The sequence below is a fragment of the Harmonia axyridis genome, chromosome 4 (genome assembly GCF_914767665.1).
Source record: "Harmonia axyridis chromosome 4, icHarAxyr1.1, whole genome shotgun sequence".
In the NCBI taxonomy this organism is placed as follows: domain Eukaryota; kingdom Metazoa; phylum Arthropoda; class Insecta; order Coleoptera; family Coccinellidae; genus Harmonia; species Harmonia axyridis.
Genome location: NC_059504.1, coordinates 5596865 through 5616619, shown reverse-complemented (window position 1 = coordinate 5616619; position 19755 = coordinate 5596865). Strand labels below are relative to the sequence as shown.

Below are 19755 nucleotides of genomic sequence, written 5' to 3'. Positions count from 1 at the left end.
TAATTTGCTAAAATGGAAATAACTGACTGCAGGTAAATGGCTGAATAATATTGTTCCCCACTTCCATAAATTTTCTAGATAATCCCTTTTCCACGATCGGCATCAACTCCTTCAAAAACATCTCCAAATTCTTGTTAACCACATCGTTGATGAAAGAAACTGAAATAAATCGAACGAACTGTATATTGTTCAAATGAACACATAAAACACAACCACATTTCAACTTACGTAAATTATTATCAGCATTGAAAAGATTTTCTAAACGTATCAGACCTCCGCCTACTTTCACTTTGAGATCTACTCTACTGAATCTGACATGGCGTTCACCATTAACTTCATACTTGTCCATCTGAAGAAAGGCCTGCGAAGAACAATCAGCTGAAAACAAATAGATATATTTAAGCTAGAGGTGCTCGCTTCAGGTCAAGAGATGATTTTTCAGTGTTGTGAATACTTTTATGGAATAATCTTTTCATTGAATTGTAAAGGGTTTTCCAATGAGAGGTATCATTTTTTTTATTCATTTCATTCATGAACTGATCAACTGAGAATATTGATGCTGTAGTCCGTGGTGTTGACCAAAACCCAGGTTTATCGATTCCTCGTCGATCTTGGGAATTAGGCCACAATTGGAAGACTTTGATGAAGAAGAGGTAATCGGCCAACAAGATCTTTTGATTTCACACTGTTTGACTTTTTTCTTGCATGCCAAGCATAAGATAAGGTCTATGCAAATGCTCTTCAATCGATTCAAGAACACAAAGATGGAATTTGTGAAGTAATCGAAGACATACAGCCAAAAATTTGTTGAATTGATCATAGAAAATTCCATGAAAATGATATGGTAACGAACATTTGGCTGATATCGTTTTCCATTGATAATGGCATACCTTCCTCCAATCCCTTTTTTTAATCAAAATGAGACCTCTTTTTGGAAAACCTTTTATAAGGGATAGGTATACTTACTGATATTAGCTTCTATGTCACCATTTCCTTTTATAGGTACCATCAGGACTTTTCCATTGACTATATAATGAGCATTAATTTTCAATTTTGGAATATCTATATTCAATTCCATAGATCTGTTATCCCAATTAACACTGAAAAAATGTTCAATACAGTAGTAGTGAATGAATAAATAAATGGTGGATGATTATTCTATCAAACATAAAACATAACAAAAATAGACAAATATGCTCTGTTTTAATGTTCTTCTTCGATTCTTAAGAACACATTTATCCAGTATTAATATTGAAAAAGTGGAAAAAACCAGACTTAAAACTTTTGAATTATTAGCTATTCAAAAAAATAATAACCATTATAGGTAATACACTCACTTGACATATTTAACTATGAAGTCACTACATCCATAAGCACTAACATTTGTTACTCTCACCTTCAGTCCAGAAATATTTTCAGTAATGAGATCTTCAAGAATTAGAGGCTCTAAGCTTGGTATATCATGCTCTGGAACTCCTAAAGCAATCGATAATGTAGTAATAACTTAGTAAAATAAAAATTAAGGTAGGTGTTTCAAAAAAAGGAGTTATGCTGCCTGATTAATATAAAGTTGAACTCTAAATTCAAGTGTTTGTACCTTACTGACCTTTCTTCAAAAAGGGTCTTAAATCTTCAATAGCAGCCATCATACAGGTATTCACGTTGGGATCATGCTCATGACAAACATGCAGAAAAGATGCTGCAATTTAAATGAATAAAACATATCTTCTTCGAAAATTTTAGTACGATGATTTTTTATTTTTCAAGACATAAACAATTTAAAACTCACGTAATTCTTTGCCAGTAGTCAATGCGAGATATAAAACAAAAACCAAAAATTCTTTCATGGTGATTGTTCTCGAACCAAATTTACTCAACTGAATGTAGTGGTTTTGTTATTAACTTTTGCAAAATTTTATTTAATTCATATCTTCGTTGGATGTCAGTAAAACTATGTTATCTTGAACAATTAAATGTAGGTCTTATAATTCTTTGAGCTCACGCAATGGATGTTGAATTGTAGAGAATTACAAGTGATTCCCTCTTGAATAGATATTTCATATTGTGGTTGAATTGTTTTTTAAATCATATCGTTTCTAGGTACAAAATTCCGCATTGTCTCATCCAATATTTGCTTCATCAAAAAATATAGCCATATTTTATGGAAGCAGTTCTCAAAACGTTTTCAATACTTATGCCAAGCTAAAGATGTCTCTATACTCTATACAATCTGCAATCCTAGCTTTGGAACAATAGACTGGCAGAATACTCATTTTAAACCTAGGCATAATACTTTGATGTATGAATAACCCTAATTTCTAATCGAAGAAGTACACTGAAATCTTCATATTCTCAATTATGTGTACTAGTAGTACTTTTAACCGATAATTTTTCACAACACTTGGTAGTTTTAAAGGAAAACTTATTCAATGTTAGATTAATAGTCTTGGTATACTTAAATTTTCTCTTTTTGGTTTGGTTTTTCTCTTGTGGTCTGGCAATATTCCTAAATTCAGAACTAGAGAATAAGATGATTGAAACATTCAGCATATTGTTAACCCTAGAATTTTCACCTTGAAGTGATTTCTTCATGCATGAATGTATAGTCTAATGAAGCTCATCAATGTTTGAAAGGCTTATAAGCACAATTCATAATTATGGAAAGTTTCTTCAGCTTATTTTACCCAAATAAATTGTGCGAAAGGAATCAAAACAATCACAAGGAAAACTGCAAATGTCAATTAGAAAAAGTGAATTGTTTTCAAGTGAAAAATTAGTATTTAATACAACAGAATCATATATTGATATAATTTCTATTATGAACAAGTGCACAAGAGCTATTCATTTCTTCCTACTGGGATTGTTTTTATCGAATGAAAAATAAAACAGAACAAACTTCAATTGCATATCATCACTTTTCCATAATTGAACTTCCTCATTGCAATTCATGTAATAATAAAACATGCATTCTTATTCTCTAATTTTATCTCATCGTCTCTATTTGATTATCAAATCATCTTAGACCTATCTTGAAATCACATATTTTACAATAGTCGACAACACATGCAACAATACTAAGTAACAATAAATTACTTAACAACTAACATAATTATCAACAAATTCAGTTTTTAAGTTGACTGTGGCCAATCTTTGAACTGGTCCAGTCGATCAATCAGATATCCATGCATCTAATGGTATGTTTCTGAACAGATTCTCTACGAAACTTGTCATCAGCTCCAGCAGTTTCTTCTTCAAGTCAGGTTTCATTTCTTTGAGAAGCTCTTGGGAGTTAGAGTTGATGAAGAGATTGAGTGCTGCCTCTGTGAAATTGTAAAATGATAATCAGAGCTTTTTCATCAATGATATTGTTGAATTCTTCAGATCTTCAGAAATAATTTTGAATTGGATCAATTTTTTCATTATTTTCAAAGTCTATTTAGTATCCCAACAGTAGAGCACATTTGAGGTGCCTATCATTCTTCAAGATTTCAAATCAGCTTTCCAATAATAAAACACTGCAATAGAATGTACGATAAATTAACTCACGTATAACTGAATTTCCATTGTGGACATTATCAACTCCCATTTGTATATTTTTCACACTGAAATCCATCTTCATCTGTTGAAGTTTGAGGTAAGAACGACCATTCACAGATCTTGGGGCAGCTTTTATGTAAACTTTGCATTTTATTCCCTCTGAAATATTAATGATAGAATAAGATAAAGCCAATATGGAATGGAATAAAAAACACTTACCATATTCACCCCAATAATTTCCACCTCCAGAAGCTTGAACTAAAATAAGGATACCACTAGATTGATATTGGGCTTTAGCAGAAATCTTTGGTATGTACATTGTATACTGGAATTGGTAAGTATCTATATCCGACCTGAAAATTATGTTATTTGAAGACTCTCATAACATGCAGAAGCTACTGATGAATCAATCATATTTAATCTGTAGATAAGGTAGATCTCTGGGTCAGGTAGATCTCCTGAAAGTTTCTAAGTTATTTTTGGCGGAATTCATAACTGAATATGTCTCGGACAAGAGTGTGATTGATTCGTAAACCTTTCAACTTTCAATCCTCAACTTTTTTCGATACTTCACTAGTTACGCTCAATGATCTTCCAGTATTTTCAGTCTTTCAGCTGTTTAAAAATCTTTATTTTGTTACATCAGTTTCCCCATCATATTTCTCCACATAGTTTGAATGATAGAACAAAATACGCAGTGATAAATAAATTGAAATTGGAGGGTATAATTTTTTCAATAGTTGCCATTCTCTTTAGGATCCAAGGACTATTGGTGAACTATTAGGTTTTTTCTGCTTAAATATGAATGAATCTGCGACTGAGGCTCATCGAATGCTCTCAAATATCTATAGTGAAGCCGCTATTAGTGAAAGAACGTGCCAGGAGTGGTTTCAATGCTTCAAGAAAGGTGATTTTGACGTCGAAGACCAGCATGCGGTGAATAAGAGAAGGGTTTCGAAGATGCAGATATGGAGGCATTACTTGATCAAGACTCGTGTCGAACACAACAAGAATGGGCAGAATCATTGACGCAACAAGCCATTTCAAATTGGGAATGATTCAGAAACAAGGAAATTGAGTGCCGTACGAGTTGAAGCCGAGAGATGTTGAACGGCGTTTTTCTGCTCGTGAACAGCTGCTTGCAAGGCAAAGAAAGAAGGAATTTCTGCATCGCATTGTCATTGGAGTCGAAAAATGGTTTCGCTACGATAATCCCAAGCGCAGACAATCATGGAGATATCTCGGCCATGCTTTCAAGTCGACGGCCAAACCGAATATTCACGGTTCCAAGGTAATGCTCAGTATTTGGTGGGACCAGCTCGGCGTAGTGTATTATGAATTGTTAAAACCAACTGAAAAATTCACAGGCGCTCGTTATCGAACGAAATTAATGCGTTTGAGCCGAGCATTGAAAGACAAACGGTCGCAATACAACGAAAGACATGATGAAGTGATTTTACGGTATGACCTGCCTGCTCGACCCCATGTTGCAAAAGTTGAATTGGGAAGTCCTACCCTACCTGCCGTATTTTCATGACGTTGCTCCCTCGGACTATCACTTGTTTCTATCAATGACACACGGACTGGCTGACCAGCACTTCCAGTCTTATAAAGAAGTATAAAATTGGATCGATTCGTGGATCGCTTCAAAAGATGACCAGTTTTTTCAACGCGAGATTCGTACGCTGCCCGAAAGATGGGAGAAAGTAGTGGCCAGCGATGGACAATAGTGTGAATCATAAATGTATAACCATTTTTTCACAATAAAGCCTCGAATTTCGAAAAAAAATGGCGGAAGCAAAGTTGTACGCCTATGTAAATACTAAGTCATCAGTTCATCTGATGTATATCTATCGAGGACTATGCCTCATTTTATTTTCATTTATTTGGTCTGGCTATGCATCATTATCGTGTTCCAGGCAGACGAACATAAACGATTTTGATCTCGAATTCTCATGAGCAAATCGAGTTGAATTTTTAACCTCGAATTCTCATGAGTGAATCAATCCCAATCATTTGAAACTTCGAAAATTATACCAAGCTCTCAAAAAATTTGTGGATACGCCACTGTGAACCGACACAAATACAGTCAATGAAACAGAATTTCGAAATTAACGGGGATCAAAGCACGAAAACCAAATAATTCTCGTTCGGAACTCGTTTTCTTTTCGATAAAATCCCCGAAGTGGGTCACATACCTGACAGCAGTAACCGTTGTGTTACTGACCCCGTACGCCTCGATGTTTTTGAATGTTGCTCGATATCCATCAGGTCCACCTCCCAAAGCTATTCCTATTTCGTCAATGACTATGGGTTCAGGCTCGTACAATCCCAAATCAGGAATCCCTCGTCTCATATTCGCTATGAGATAATTGGCGGAGTCCTGCAGGCAGACGTTGAGGTTTGGATCGCTCCTCGAACATCTCTTCAAGAAATAAGCAGCTGGAAAACATAATATAATAACAATAAAGACCTTTTTACAAGACACACGTATATAAAAAGCTATTTTTCTTCCACAAAAATGGGAGTAGTAATCAAAAGTGATTATTTTGCTACTTTGGGTAAAAAAGCATTCAGCCAACTCAAGTCAAGATCATATTTATGTTATATTAATTTTAACATTCATATTGTAACCAACCTTAATACAAAACGAAGATGTTACTGAATGAATTCAATTATTTGGAACCTCAATATTCAATCCTATCAACTCATTGGAAGTTGAGGGAGTTAGAAAACAGAGATTTCTACTATTACAAAAACTTCTGTAGCAGTTTTGTGATAAGTTGCCTCGATTTCAAATATGGACACTAACAAGAAGATATTACGCTATGTTTTACAGTTTTTCTTCGATAAAGGCGAAAATGCGAGCCAGGCTGCTGAAAATGTAAAAAGTGTTTATGGTTCTGATACTACAATAGCTAATCACGCGCAATTTTGATTTCGTCGATTTCGTTCCAGTAATTTCGATGTCAAAAACGAACCATGCACTGGAAGGCCAATTGTCGGAAATGTCGATAAAACCATGGATATTGTCGAGTCTGACTGTCCTTAAAGCACTGTTTCGATTGCCCAAAGGCTAAAGATTGTACAAAAACCCTTTTGTCACCGTTTGCTTAAGGCTGCTTTTAAAGAGAAGCTCAATGTATGGATCCACACGAGTTAACGTAAAAAAAAACCTCATGGAACGAATTTCCATCTGAGAATCACTGAATCGTCCCAAAATCGACCCATTTTTGAACCGGTTGTTGACTGGTGATGAAAAGTGGATCACTTACGACAACGTCAAGCAAAAACGGTTGTTATTGAAAAGCAGTGAGCTGGCGAAAACAGTGACCAAGCCTCCTGGCTTGGTCACTGTTTTCGCCAGCTCACGGCCAGGAAGGTTTTGCTGTGTATTTGATAGGATTGACAGGGAATTTTCTATTATAAGCTGCTAACTCGGAATTGCACTGTCAACAATTGGACCGTATGAAGAAAGCATTCGTCCAGAAGCGGCTAGATTTGGCCAATAGGTGAGGAATTGTGTTTTATCAGGACAACCCCAGGCCTCACACATCGATAGTGACACACCAGAAGCTAAGGGAGCTTGGTTGAGAGGTTTTTATGCATCCATCTTATTGTCCGGACCTGGCACCAAGTGATTACCATATGTTTCTGTCCATGGCGTACAATTCGTTTCAATTGCTGGATTATTGTTGAATTAAATTCATCGCTTTTTTTGCAGCAGCTTCTCCAATAATTGCATCACATGTTTTTGCAACGAAAAATATTGAAAAATTGAGAATTTGATGATCCATGGAATTGGATGCCATCAATATTTGATTAAATTAATCTTCAATTAATAGAAATATGTATGTGAGTCACAGAGCTGCGTTTTAACGATTATCAACTGATTTATGTTAATGGTCAATTTTTCATACGATTTCTCCGTAAATTAGTTAACCGGTGATATTAACTAGGTTTCACTTGATGATATTAGTTAATTTGATTAAACAGATTATCAATTTGTATATACATGTAATACCTATCTATATCTATGTCAAAAAAAATTTGAGGAGAGCACTGATTTATCGTCTGAAGCTTTACGATACTAGTTCATTCCTGAGCCTATTGTGCCTTTGAAGACCAGAGAAGCGGAAGAGATGATATAGTTCAATGAATGAATTCATGGATTCTGAAATCCATACTTATTTCAATGCTACAATGACATATAACCTTTTATACATTGATTGGATCTCAATAATTGGTAAAAACACTTCACAACACCTACTTTGCAGGAACAGTAGCAAATTTTAGGTGGAACAAAACTGATTCAACCAATAGACACAATCTCAAAATTTTCAGTCCTGAAGGTCATCGCAGTTCTGCAATATCGATTGATACATATTTATACGAGTGAGTGTTTCTGTAACAAATTTAAAACTTACTTGCCAAATAAAAAAACACTGCACTATACATGCCAGTGGCACTTTATCAAGGAAAGACGAGCAACAATCAACAAACAAACACAATGCCATTTAGTGGCAGATAGGAAGCATTCGTCTACATTTTCACTTTCAATTTCGTGAGAAATCTGTTGTAAAATTTAACCAGCATTTTCCATCGTGACAGTAGGTTTCATGAATATTTAATTTATTCTACGTTTTGGGAAGAATATGTATTTATGAATTTCTCATGTAAAGTCGATGACACGAATGAATAAATAAATCTTTGTTCAGTCTGACATAAGCTGACATCTAGTTACATAAGGAATATTAATTTGAAAAAGAATAGTACAATTTTTTGAATTTCTGAAATATTTTTCAGAAATTTTGTTGTTGAAATTATTGGAAACAAGAAGGTCATGATTTTTGTTGCATACAAAACGAAAATATATCTGATATTGCTTCAAATATTACTGAAATCTTTTTCTATAAAAAAGAACTAATAATTAATGTTATTTTTCTTTTTCAAAAAGATGATACGTGTGAGAAATATACGATCTCTATTCTGCCTGAATGGTAATCAACTATGCGTATCTCTTAAAAGAGGTGATTATAATTTTTTAAATATTGAGATCGTGAACGGTACCAAAATTGTTTGATTTGGAATCAAAACGGAATTATCTCAATCACCCAATATAAATGCTGTATAATTGAGTATAAATCAATTAAAGGTCATATAAGTTATAACGGTTATAGCGTTGTTCGTTGAATATGAATATAAACCTTCATTGATAACGGTTCTATTTTTTTCTACCGTGATCCAAAAATATAGGCAATATAACTCAAATCTTTATAGTTTTCTAATTGATCGGATCAATATTCAAAATTTAATCGAAAAATCTTAATAATTTGATATTATTATGGAATAACTCCAGAGCAACAGTTTTCAGTTCATATTAAAAAATGTTGGGGACGGTTTAAAAACACTTATTGGGAGAAATTATGTCAAAATGATTTATTTTAGTTCAATTATGAATTGAGTTTTGATCAATTCTTATAATTATTTTACCTTCGGTAATTTGAATGTGAAACTTTCGATTCATTAATAAGAAATTACACTATCTACATTGGAATTCCTGGTAATTTAGTGAATCATTGATGGTAGATTCTTTGTCGTAAAAAAGTATTGCGGTCCTCTGTTTCATAAAAGAAAGCGAAAAGTTTTATAACTTTCTGAGGTTACGTGTATAACAAAAGAGAAATTTATCACAAAAAAGTAGTTATTAAGGGTACTGATCATCAACTTTCTTCAATAAGAAATGCCGAATCAAACCACATAATTAGAATGTGAGAGTACATAAGTATTAATCCATTTGCGATAAACATCAATATAAGAGTTGACATATTTTCCAAAAATAATATTAAATCATCAAACAGTACAGTAGAGAATTATAAGACAAAATGAATTTGAAAAAACATAGGAATTATAAATTCAATATCACATCTGATTTTCATGGATAATTTAATAATTAAGATTTCACATGTCGATTTTTTTGTATTTTATTCATAATGCTAAAGCTTTTAGTACTGAAGTGATCTGATCTCCCGATTTGAGAACATTGAAAGATAGTGATCAGATTTTTGGCCTAGTGAAATGAATCCTTGTAAAATACTAGATATTACTGAGGTTTTCACAGTCAAAGTTCAAGAAATTGTCAAATATAGAGAATTGAAAAGTGGATACAATAATTGTCATAAATTGAAGAAAAGATAAATGTGGGTGATTCATCTTTGAATTTGGAGGAAAAAAATCCTTTTTGTCCCACAACGAAGATTGTGGGTACCCATAGAGACAATAAGAGATTTATAGGTATTATTTCAGATGGAGACGGAAAAATGGTAGAATTTGAGGTATTCTATAATGAAAAGTTGGTGCTAAACCTATTGGCATGGTATTTTCTTTGCTTCAATAATCATTACAAGGTTCTCCTTGAAAATATAATAGAAAATTCATTAAATTATATGCTGAAATCATTCTGTTTATTGCATCGATTCTAATAACTCGAGAATTGAATGCTTGAAGTTTGAGGTTAAATAGGTATCAAAGAATCATTACTAGAGTCGGAAACTTTTGCATGTATAGGGTGGGCAAATTTAGATGTTTAAGCACTACAACTTTAAACCCGAGGAGTTAGACAAAATCTGATACCCTATTCTCGTTCCCTTTTTCTAAGAAACTAACATGCCACTGGATTCTACTTCATATTTTGTTGATCTTTATAAGCACTCATTAAATGTAGAGATGTATGATTCAACATATTAACATCATCTGTAGGTAAGAGGAGCTTGGCAAATTTTACCTAAATCATATATGGAAATTTGTTAACAAATGCTAGTTTTTGCACATTTCCCTCAAAGCTTTACTAGAGACAGCAAAAAAGATACGAATTTGAATTTATATACATGTATTTTTTTTCCCTACCAACTTGTTCAATTGATAAATTTTGCGAGAAAAATATGAAATAAGGTAATTTGTAACTCCCTGAAATTTTCAAAGACAAAATTGTCTATATAACGAAAGAGCAGTGCCCTCTAAATGAAAAATTCGCGTGAAGTTAGCCACGTTATGGTGCAAAATAAGCCGGTTTTTAATCGTTCCATTCACAGTTATTTAGGAACTTCCCCAGAGAAAAACTGAGCAAAACACAACCAAACCATTTATATTCCAAAATTATTTACTATAAAAAAACAGCTTTATCGAAAATGCACTTATTTATAATATACAATTTGATGTGTGAAGGAATTGTATAATATTTATGTTAATCTGTCAATTGCCCATGTATTCCCATTGAAAACATTAATATATATACCCGATTTCAATCAGAAAAAGCCTAGTTCAACCTCTTAAAGATACTTCAATCCAAAATAAAAACAAAAAAATTGTGTGCGCTTGAAAATATAAATAACTACTCACATTCAATACCGGAAAAGAAAAACTGGAGCACAAACAGCAACGTTACTTTATATGTCAACTTGTACATTTTGGACGCTTATTCAAAACGTCCACCAGGTACGAAGGAGTTCTTGCACCGACTGACCTCTTATACGTTGACCGTGACTTTGAACTCCTCGAGCAAGTAGGGGTACTATAAGATCTTCATATCTCAACGCCACGCCGAACTGCTTCCCCTATCAGTTATTCAGCTCTTCTCCTCCATCTTCTGACGCACAAAAATAATTAAATATTTCGTTGATCTTTGATCGGTTTCACTGAGCCGCTGATGAATATGCAGAATTGTCAACAACAACTTTTCATTTTGTATTCGAAAGTTGTTCTCGAAAATGATTATCGATTTTTCTTAGAAATACAAACGGAAACTGAAGTATTAATTGCAAAAGTTGTTCACAAAATTAATTATTTTCGATCCACGTGGCGATGAATGAACTTAACCACTTCCTTTACTTTCCTTACCAACAATTCCCTGAATTTTCATTGACTATTCTAACCAAAATCAAATATAATGATGAAATTTTATGCCCTTTTCACTAGTCGTAGGCGTGATGTCATCAATGACGTCACAGATTCAATGTGAACCAATATTAAATGGGATCTCAAGGCAAGTTGTATATCCTTTGAAAGGGAATACCTATTATATTCTATTCTATTTTGACTGTAGTCTTTTTTTTTCAAGTGTTTTGAGTGTACTCAGCTATATTTTTGGTATGGCGTTTTCAGAAAACGAACTGGCTGTAATAGCATTTGAAGAGGGGCGAAATAGCAAAAAAGAAATGAAAATGGGTTCACGAGGCATGGAAAAAAAGGAAAATTGAAGAATAGGGAGAGTTCATTAAGTTTAAAGAATTAATCGACGATGACACCAAGTGTTTTAGTATTTCAAAATGGCCGAGAGCTGTTTCAACACGTGCTGCATAGTAAATTTGACATGCATTTAAAGAACGAAATACTCACTGGAGAAATTCGAAAACATCCAAAGAAAGTTTTTGTTAGAGGTAAGTAAATAAAATCGAGAATTACAAAAAACTGTTCTTTTATTAAACATTTATAATTTTAAAACATTAATTAATTTGAGTGATAAAATTTGTATCAAGTTGGAACTAATGACAGTATTGTGTTGCAGTCTTTTATTCCTTTTTGATATTATTATCCCAGTCTTGTTTTTCGATTGGTGAATGTTGAGTAGATATTGTAGACGTTGAAGTGGGAAAAAATTGAGAATTTATCGTTCTGTTACTTTCTTCATGTCCCATAATTGTTTCATATTCGTATTTCTGAACAATATTGAATATTTCAGATTTAGCTAAATGGAGGTGGTATGGAGAGAATGTTTTCAAAGTGGCTGCAATGCTAGCTACAAAAGTATCAACTTGATGATGTGATTGAACTGTTTCATTTTTTGGAAGTAGTACATATTCCATAAATTTGCTTGTAGTTGTTGGTTCATTTTCCAATTTTCTAAGTTTTCTTGGTGAAGTATCATTTGGTGGACGTCTTTTTGAACGTGGTTCATATTCACATTCTTGGGAGTGATGAAGTGAATCATCTGTTTCTTCTTGGATCTGAAGAAGAGAATCATCAGTTTCTTTTTTTGTCTGTGGTGTGTCTTCCTCACTTTCCAGATTACTAATTGATCCCCTATCCTCCAATGAATATTTCGTCAAAAAGCTTAATATTTCTGAGTATTTGTATTTTTTTATTTTGTTAGCACCCTGATCTCTCTTTTTAGCGTTTCTTTTGACGGACTTCCTGTAAGTATCCCTGATGTTGTTCCATCTTGATTTACATGCCGATCCTACAACAAAGAGAAATATTATTAGTTGTTTTCAATAGTATACAGTCGGTACCTAGTATGTCATTTTTATGTTATTCCAGGTACCTAGCAAGAAGTAATTCACAGCAAACTATTTCATTCAGTTACTGCTTGGGACATAGCAGAGTGAACCAAATAGTAATGGAGACTAAAAAAATTTACTAACTGACAAAGATACTGCAACACCCAGAAGGAGCTGTTTAAATTTTAATTTTTTTTTTTTTGTAAAACATAGATAGTATAGCAAGGAGTAAATGATTTATTTTGGACAAAAAAAAAACCCCTTCTTGTGTTACCTCTGACGGTTGAGTATAGCCGGCAACGATTACAATGATGCAGAGAACATCAACATTGGAATGTAGAATTGCATCAGGTCTTCTTCTCTGATGAATCTCGATCCTCCTTGGGTGCACATGATGCCCGAAGAAGGGTTAGACGACGTCGGGGAGAAAGACGTGAACCTCAGTTTGATGTTGAGCGTCATGTACACCGGACAGGAGGGGTTATTTATGGTATGGGGTGCAAGTAGATTGGAGAATCCAAGATAATGCCCGACCTCATGTTGCTAGAGTTAGTTTAAACTTTTTCGAAGCGACCCATGTCAATATTTTGCCATGGCCGCCCATAGAACATGTTTGGGACATCATGGGTAGCAGGCTTGGAAATTTATCCCAGCCCCCACGGAAATTGGCGGCTCTGATACATGAAGTACAGGTAGCTTAGGATGGTATCCCTCGAGAAGAAATAGACCATCTTATTGCATCACTGCGAGACGTCTTGAAGGGTGTATAAATAATCGCGGTGGACAAACCGCATTATTAACAAATTCTAAAAAGAATTGTGAACCCATCGTTTTTTTCTCCAAATTTCAATAATTTACTCCTTGCTATATTATGTATGTTTTACAAGGAAAAAAATAAAATTTAAACAGGTCTATGAAATAGAATCAACTGTTATTTCTTCTCAACAACACACAAATATATGGAATTTACCCTTTCAAAGTGGAAATGTATCACAGGGAGGTTTTCAAGTTAGTATCTAAAAATGTCTAAAATTTGTTTAGTTCAGAAGTTGGCAGTATATCATAACAACAGGAATTAATTTGAAAAATCTATTTAAATTACATACATTTGCTGTGAGAATCTTATTTTCATAGCGGAAATATTCTTAACTCACCATCTAAATCCAATTCATCTCCTATTTTCTTCCATATTTCATTTTTGAAACCAACATCCATATATTTATCACTTGACAAGTCATATAGTTCAGGATGTTTTCTAACACACGCTATCAACTTTTCATCATCATTCATTTCTCCGAAAAATTGAATAATTGTCCGTCAAAACAATAAATATTGTTCAGGAGAAATCGTTTGCTGACGTTAAGGTGACTGCAGTGAGACTGATTGTTCTGAAACGTGACTGCGCCAGCTCATTGCAGAGAGCGCCACTTGAAGGTCGATTCACACAACTTCAGTCATGTCACAGTTCATTCACCGTTCCGAATAAAAACCATGTCCAGTCTCAGTCTGAATAGCGGCTATATTTACAGGGCCGGCGTTAGAGGTGAAAAAGTGAAGCGACCGTTTCAGGCAGTGAACTGAAGACTTCAGTTCATTGGTTTCAGGTGCCTCTATTTGAGGGGCGGCAATTCGGCCTAGTCATGTTGTTAATGATGATTTTTCAGCAGGGGCGTCGAAAAAAATCTTCATTTATGCAAAATCACTCGAGCCGACCCTGTATATTCACATCTAGCCGCAGGTTATTTTGATTGTATTCACTATTCAGTTATTTTTCATAAGGTTTTTCAAGTGCCTTTTAGTGTACTTCCATCCTTCTTTTAGTGTATATCTATATTTTAGGTATGGCGTTTCCGGACAACGACATGGCTGTCATAACATTTTTTTGGATTGAGAGGAGGTAAAACAAAAAAGAAGAAAAGAAAATGTGTTCAAGAGGTACGGAAAAAAGAAAAATAAAAGGAGAGTTTATCTCGTTGCCTAAAAAATTGATCGACGAGGAAACAAAGTTTTTTCAGTATTCCAGAATGAACGATAGCTGTTTCAACATACCTACTGCATAGTAAACTAGAAATGCAAAAAAAACGAGAATTCCAAAATTATGTTGTTTTATCAAACATATTTTTATATTAGTATAAAGTTTTTTCATTGTTTTGCGTGTTGGGTGTTTTCTCTCTATATTTTAGCTCTTTCACTGTATTTGACAAAATAGTGGCTATCTTTAAGATAAAATGCTCTAAAGAAAATAAATCCAATGGTGTGGAGTCTGGTGAGCCAGCTGGTCATTCTATCAAACCAAAAATTTCCTCAACTCGGATAATCTCTTACAGTAAAACAATAATAATAATAATTTTCAAGTTGCTTACTGCATCTGGGTTATCCTCTAGGACCTCAAGAATTACATACCTACTGTAGGTAAAATAGAACTTTGTATTTGGTGGTTCTACAAAATGCATTTAAACTGTATATCGATGTAAAATTCAGTTAATATTCAATGAAATACTTTTTCGAGGGTATTATCATCAACCTTCATATTATAATAAACAAAGGTTTTCTTCTTCTTGTCTTTTCTCGATGTGCCAGGCTAAACAATGGTCATAAAGTTAATACAGAATACTCCACAGAACTAAAAATACCGAAATACATTATAGACAATTACTGAAGGAACATTGAAATAAATTTTCAATATTTTGATTAATCTACAAATAATCTTAGGTAAATGTAAGATAAAACTAAAAATTGAAAGGATTTTTGGTGATTTTTTTACTCGAATTGAGTAAAAGAAAGAGAAAATCCATTTCTCTTTCTTGTAAAAAATAAAGTATATTATATTTTTATTCAGTATTATTTGATAAAAATATTTCTATCGAAAAAGCTTCCCTAAAACTTATACATCACAATGACCATGCAGGTATTTTTCATAATTGTCATCAAAATCAATATTAAATTTAAATATTCATAATTTCCATTACATTTATTATACATTCATTAAATAATTTCAGTCCTATTTACATATATCAATCATTTACATGCTATCCTAAAAAGGAACCTGAATTTGTCTCTTTTTGACATGATCAATTTAAAAATAATCTACCTAATACCTAAAGTACAATTTTTGGTATTCCTTCATGTTTTCTTCTGCTTTGATAACGGCACATAAAATACATCCAGTGGCAGGTGACTCAATAATTTATTTGAAATATCCATGAATAAAGTAGCTAGCTTCATTCTGAGTTGTGGTAACATTATCCGGAGGATTTCTTGACCATTGTCACGTAGAAATAGGTTTATTGCTTGAGCTGAAAAAAATCAATGACTCAAACCGATGTTCAGTAAATAAATTATTATTCGAAATGATTCACTTGTTTCCATTTCAAGTATAGAAGATTTTGAAATTCAATCAAATGAATCGTTATTCAAAATAGGGTCTTTTCGATCTGAGTTTTTGGCCATTTGGAAATCAAAGAAAACTAAGAGGCCAATACTTGTTAGAGGAGGCATTTTACTAGTCTCAAACCTTTTTGTGGTATAGGAAAATAAAAGCAAATATAAGAAGGACCTTCTTAGTCGAAAGCAGTCCAAAGCGACCAAAATCTCAAACATCAGCTAACAAGGCTATGGCAAAGATAACACCTCTTCACTGGATTCTGTACAAGTCTCTGCAGCCTCAGGAAGCACTTAATGAGATTAGGATTATCAGAAACAGACAAGTGCATATTTTGTAGTGTGGAGAAGGAAAAAACTCCTTATCGTCCAATCACAGAATGCCACGCCAGTGCAAGCCAACGCAAAAAATTCACCGAACGAGAATTTTGTAGAAATGTATGAGGATCTAATCTCCTCGAAGCCATAGCAGTTATTATAATTTATTAGAACTTGAAAAGGGAGATAGAGCAATGGTGATATGAGAACAGCTCTGATAGGGAAAACACAAGACCTTAAGGTCACAAAGCAAGATTACCCCTCAATATGAATCAATAATTCAGTTATTTCATTCCACCAAGGCTAATTGCATTTGAGGTATCGCATCCACCATATAAGTAACAATGTAAGAAACTGCTATTTCTCACCTTGCTACTGTTACTGTTATTGTTATAACGTACTTAAATAGCAAAAGTTATAATTGGTCTATTTGAATCCATGAAAAATATGGAGATAAACTAAAGTTAATGAGTTTCATATTGATACAAAAACAATTACATTTTAAAATGTAAAAGGATAACTCACTCAGTATACTATTGTTCCTATAAATATCCTTGACAACCATTTTCACATTCTTGATTTCTATATCGACATTCAAAGTATCTATATGCAGATATTTAACTCCTTCCTTCTCAGAAATACTGGCTGTTCCTCTTACTATAGCTGTTAAGTCTTCTGCAATTCAAAAAAGTAGATGTAGTTGATAAGAAGCTGGTAATTCAAGGTCATTTTACCGAAAAGTCCATTCAAGGTCCCATTTCCACTAGCTGGCAAGATGATAAGTACCCCACTGCTCTTATATCTTGAGTTGATTTTCAATTTTGGAATGTGAATTCTTGTCTCGAAAGGTCGGTCTTTTTCACTCAATCTGATTCAAAGAATATTAGTTGAAATTTTTGAGTTGCATGTAAAATGTTTTTGTTAAGAGTGGACAAATTAGCAGAAACTCTGTTAGTTCCAATAAAGGTATTTTTTGAGAAAATATGCATATTTTTATTTTACAGGAAATATAAATAACGCAAATGAGTAAAGCTCTGATGTGAAGTCAGAATTGAGCCCTTGGAAGCCACAGAACTGTATATGTATGTGGTCCCTGAGGACGCAAGTGGAGCGCTCAAAAGCTCCTGACTCCACTTCAGTGATATCTTCAACTTGGTCGGATCTGTTGTCACTGAAATATTACTTAGGTTCTTTTACGATATTCCGATTGAATTTTTTTGGTCAAGATGAAGCTGTCCAATCGAAATTTTGAAAATTCAAAATTCAAATTAAAATAACTGTGTCGAAATGAGCAGAAATTTTCCGAACCTTATAAAGTTTGTTTGCTATAACTTGACTGATTTTCTATTAATTCATCTCTGAACTTTTGGAATCAATCAAATATCTAGTTACAATTTTCTACCCATATTCCTTTAATGATGCCTACCGCGATTGTAGGCGAAACGTCAATTGAAAATCGACCAACATTCAGCATTATAATAGTTAACTTCTATTTCATAAGACGTAAACTGTGATTGTGCAAAATACTAACACCATTAAATGGCATCAAATAAAGAATCATTCCCTATAAATTACGCAATAATCATAAAAGATGAGAAGAATAATCCTTGACATAACCGTTAAATTCCTTTTTAAAGATGACATCTACAGATCGAAAACAATGGTCGAAGAGAATTCAAATATAACAATGGTTAACTTTTTTCAAATGAGCACTGAAAAAATTTTCAAAACAATGAATAATAATAATTAATCATTGGCCAACGGTATGATTACTTTATCTACCAGTACCTCAGTTTCTTCACACTGAAATTGCTAGCTCCAAAGATGTCTATATCCAGTAGAGATACTTTGTATCCGTTTGGTCCAGTAGTTAGAGACAAAGAAAGTTCATCCATTCTGAAGGGTTCTACTGAAGGTAACTCGATTTCTGGGATGCCTTCAGCCAGATATGGAGTAAGATGATGCAGGGCATCCTTGAAACATTTTATCAATTGGAGATCACCTTCATAACATTGTTTCACGTAAGGTGCTGAAAAATAAGGAAGAATAATTAAAATAGATTTGAGGAAGTACATACTTGACTTGACTTAATTTTAGATATTTATTGCTTGACTTGATATCGAGCTACTTGATATAACTCGAGCTTGATATGCACGCGTCGCACGGCGTATATTTCTGCAATCTCGTGAGCGCTTCGACGAAATAAGGGGATTCCTCGAGCGCCGAGAGACTGAAGCATTCGCCAGTGTGACTTTATTGGTAGTTTTCTCACATTTCTATGAAATCTATTGTTAGATTTTGGTAGTTTCAGAAATATCTTTTCAAACTTGGTCAAAATTACCAAGGATTTTTTATCAACGCCAGCATCTTCAGCTCCTGTTAAGCAAAGGCGGATTTCGGGGGGGGGTAATGGGGGTAATTACCCCCCCCCCCATGAATATCGAAACCCTGAAAAAAAGTTACCCAACGTGGTGCACATAAAATATTTCATGCAATAATTTCACATTGGTATTTCCCAAATATTGCAAATTATTGGTTTTGAATCGTTACTACCCCCCCCCCCCCATGAAAAATACCTATATCCGCCCTTGCTGTTAAGAGACAATTTTCCAGAGTTGCTCTTACAGGTTCAAAAACCCGCAATAGGTTAGGCGACAAATCTATGAGATGCCTCAGATGTCTTAGATCCTTGATGGAGAATTATGAAATCAAACAAAGCCTGGAGGTTTATCAATATTGGGAAACTGTTTTTTTATTATTTTTCATTTTGTTATGATTTATAGTGATTTAATTTATGTTTCTATTTCAAAAAAATTGATATTTTCGGTTCTTTTATACAATAAGTTCAATAAATAAAAGTGGGTTTTTGCAAGGTTCCTTCTCATTTCATCATTTTTAATTGATGTGACACTACACAATAAAACTGCTGAAAATCAAGTAGCTTGATATGATTCAAGTACTGGATAAATAAATACTCAACTTGAGATTGAAAAACTACTACTTGACTTGAAATTAAGTCAAGCTCAAGCCAAGCCGTGAATCTCTATTTGTAATAAGAGTGCAAAAACGAAAAATGCGCATTAATTTAAACAGAGAAACATTGAAACATTGTAACTTGTACCTATCCATTATTTCAATAGATATTTCCGAGCAAAAGGAAATTGAATATAATTACGACTCGATTCATATTACGTAGAATACCTGCATCGCTGTTGTTCCGGTATAAATATGAATACCTACATTG

General features: G+C 33.6%; 4 protein-coding genes across 7 annotated transcripts in view; all 4 read right to left on the bottom strand.

Annotated features, from left to right (window-relative positions):
- Positions 1–7: 7 nt before the first annotated feature.
- Positions 8–1646, bottom strand: LOC123677769. The gene is made up of 5 exons (XM_045614466.1): positions 1607–1646; positions 1338–1476; positions 967–1100; positions 229–378; positions 8–159 (listed from the first exon to the last, which is right to left on the bottom strand). Exons 1-5 carry the CDS (start codon positions 1644–1646, stop codon positions 8–10), a joined length of 615 nt encoding a protein of 204 aa, XP_045470422.1.
- Positions 1647–2967: 1321 nt separating this feature from the next.
- Positions 2968–11118, bottom strand: LOC123678762 (protein takeout). 2 transcript variants are annotated; one of them, XM_045615963.1, is made up of 5 exons: positions 10936–11118; positions 5736–5979; positions 3757–3890; positions 3547–3696; positions 2968–3320 (listed from the first exon to the last, which is right to left on the bottom strand). In XM_045615963.1, the coding sequence occupies exons 1-5, from the start codon at positions 11000–11002 to the stop codon at positions 3169–3171; spliced, it is 747 nt and encodes a 248-aa protein (XP_045471919.1). In that variant the 5' UTR covers positions 11003–11118; the 3' UTR covers positions 2968–3168. The 2 variants fall into 2 exon arrangements, with proteins under 2 accessions (XP_045471919.1, XP_045471920.1); XM_045615964.1 differs by lacking the exon at positions 10936–11118 and adding an exon at positions 7965–8086.
- Positions 11119–12001: 883 nt separating this feature from the next.
- Positions 12002–14497, bottom strand: LOC123678761. Its single transcript, XM_045615962.1, has 2 exons — positions 13967–14497; positions 12002–12772 (listed from the first exon to the last, which is right to left on the bottom strand). The coding sequence occupies exons 1-2, from the start codon at positions 14100–14102 to the stop codon at positions 12105–12107; spliced, it is 804 nt and encodes a 267-aa protein (XP_045471918.1). The 5' UTR covers positions 14103–14497; the 3' UTR covers positions 12002–12104.
- A 1267-nt stretch (positions 14498–15764) lies between these two features.
- LOC123678759 overlaps positions 15765–19755 on the bottom strand; it is a 38684-nt gene continuing 34693 nt past the window's right edge. For all 3 annotated transcript variants that reach the window (XM_045615957.1, XM_045615955.1, XM_045615956.1), the window contains exons 2-5: positions 18300–18540; positions 17246–17379; positions 17037–17186; positions 15765–16108 (exon numbers count right to left, since the gene is read on the bottom strand). In XM_045615957.1, coding sequence (XP_045471913.1) covers positions 15936–16108; positions 17037–17186; positions 17246–17379; positions 18300–18540 — 698 coding nt within the window. In that variant the 3' untranslated portion in view covers positions 15765–15935. The remainder of the gene's footprint in view (positions 16109–17036; positions 17187–17245; positions 17380–18299; positions 18541–19755) is intronic.

Bases quoted from the DNA above. Each gene is read 5' to 3' on its own strand.
- LOC123678762 (XM_045615963.1), bottom strand. From the start codon at position 11,002: ATGTACAAGTTGACATATAAAGTAACGTTGCTGTTTGTGCTCCAGTTT. The intron at 5,980-10,935 runs GTGAGTAGTTAT...TATGTTTTCCAG, and splicing joins TTTCTTTTCCGGTATTGAAT to CTGCTTATTTCTTGAAGAGA. The intron at 3,891-5,735 runs GTATGTGACCCA...CATAATTTTCAG, and splicing joins ACAACGGTTACTGCTGTCAG to GTCGGATATAGATACTTACC.
- LOC123678761 (XM_045615962.1), bottom strand. From the start codon at position 14,102: ATGAATGATGATGAAAAGTTGATAGCGTGTGTTAGAAAACATCCTGAA. The intron at 12,773-13,966 runs GTGAGTTAAGAA...TCTTTGTTGTAG, and splicing joins AGATGAATTGGATTTAGATG to GATCGGCATGTAAATCAAGA.
- LOC123677769 (XM_045614466.1), bottom strand. From the start codon at position 1,646: ATGGCTGCTATTGAAGATTTAAGACCCTTTTTGAAGAAAG. The intron at 1,477-1,606 runs GTCAGTAAGGTA...CGATTGCTTTAG, and splicing joins AAGACCCTTTTTGAAGAAAG to GAGTTCCAGAGCATGATATA. The intron at 1,101-1,337 runs GTGAGTGTATTA...ACATTTTTTCAG, and splicing joins TTCATAGTTAAATATGTCAA to TGTTAATTGGGATAACAGAT.